The sequence below is a fragment of the Etheostoma spectabile genome, chromosome 6 (genome assembly GCF_008692095.1).
Source record: "Etheostoma spectabile isolate EspeVRDwgs_2016 chromosome 6, UIUC_Espe_1.0, whole genome shotgun sequence".
NCBI lineage: Eukaryota > Metazoa > Chordata > Actinopteri > Perciformes > Percidae > Etheostoma > Etheostoma spectabile.
The window spans coordinates 5,348,686-5,349,173 of NC_045738.1; the positions used below are offsets into that span (position 1 = coordinate 5,348,686).

General features: G+C 34.2%; 1 protein-coding gene across 4 annotated transcripts in view; it reads left to right on the plus strand.

Moving 5' to 3' along the window:
- Window positions 1-488, plus strand: part of wdtc1 (WD and tetratricopeptide repeats 1) — a 9,906-nt gene that overhangs the window by 2,452 nt on the left and 6,966 nt on the right. For all 4 annotated transcript variants that reach the window (XM_032518244.1, XM_032518242.1, XM_032518246.1 and 1 more), the window contains exon 4: window positions 143-189. In XM_032518244.1, coding sequence (XP_032374135.1) covers window positions 143-189 — 47 coding nt within the window. The remainder of the gene's footprint in view (window positions 1-142; window positions 190-488) is intronic.

The following is a 488-nucleotide window of genomic DNA, read 5'->3' on the forward strand; positions in this document are numbered from 1 at the left end:
TTGAATTATATGATGGTTTCATATTTTGTTTATGCACACAGATTTAAGGTAACTAACTATATTACTTATTTACAAAAGTGAAAGAGAAATATCTCTGTGTATTAACAAATATTCTTACACTTTATATTATCTGTCTTCACAGGGCCATACTGGCTGTGTGAACTGTTTGGAATGGAATGAACGAGGAGAGTAAGTCTTATATATTTCACCGCATGTACAATTATAGTCTTCGATCTGGGATCACTAGCTGCTTTACCTCACCATATAACTATAGTCTTATCCTTAGGTGCATTGTACACACTGCATGTACCATGAAGGCCTATTATGGCCAGGTTATATGTCCAAATAAAAATTAGTATGCTGTTCTACATGCCAAAAATGATACAACAGGCCCATCATGTCTCACTACTCTGTTATGGTTTGAAATTCTTCCAAAAATTGCTTTTTAATTATTTATTTGCCTCACACTTGACACCTTCAGTGCTCAA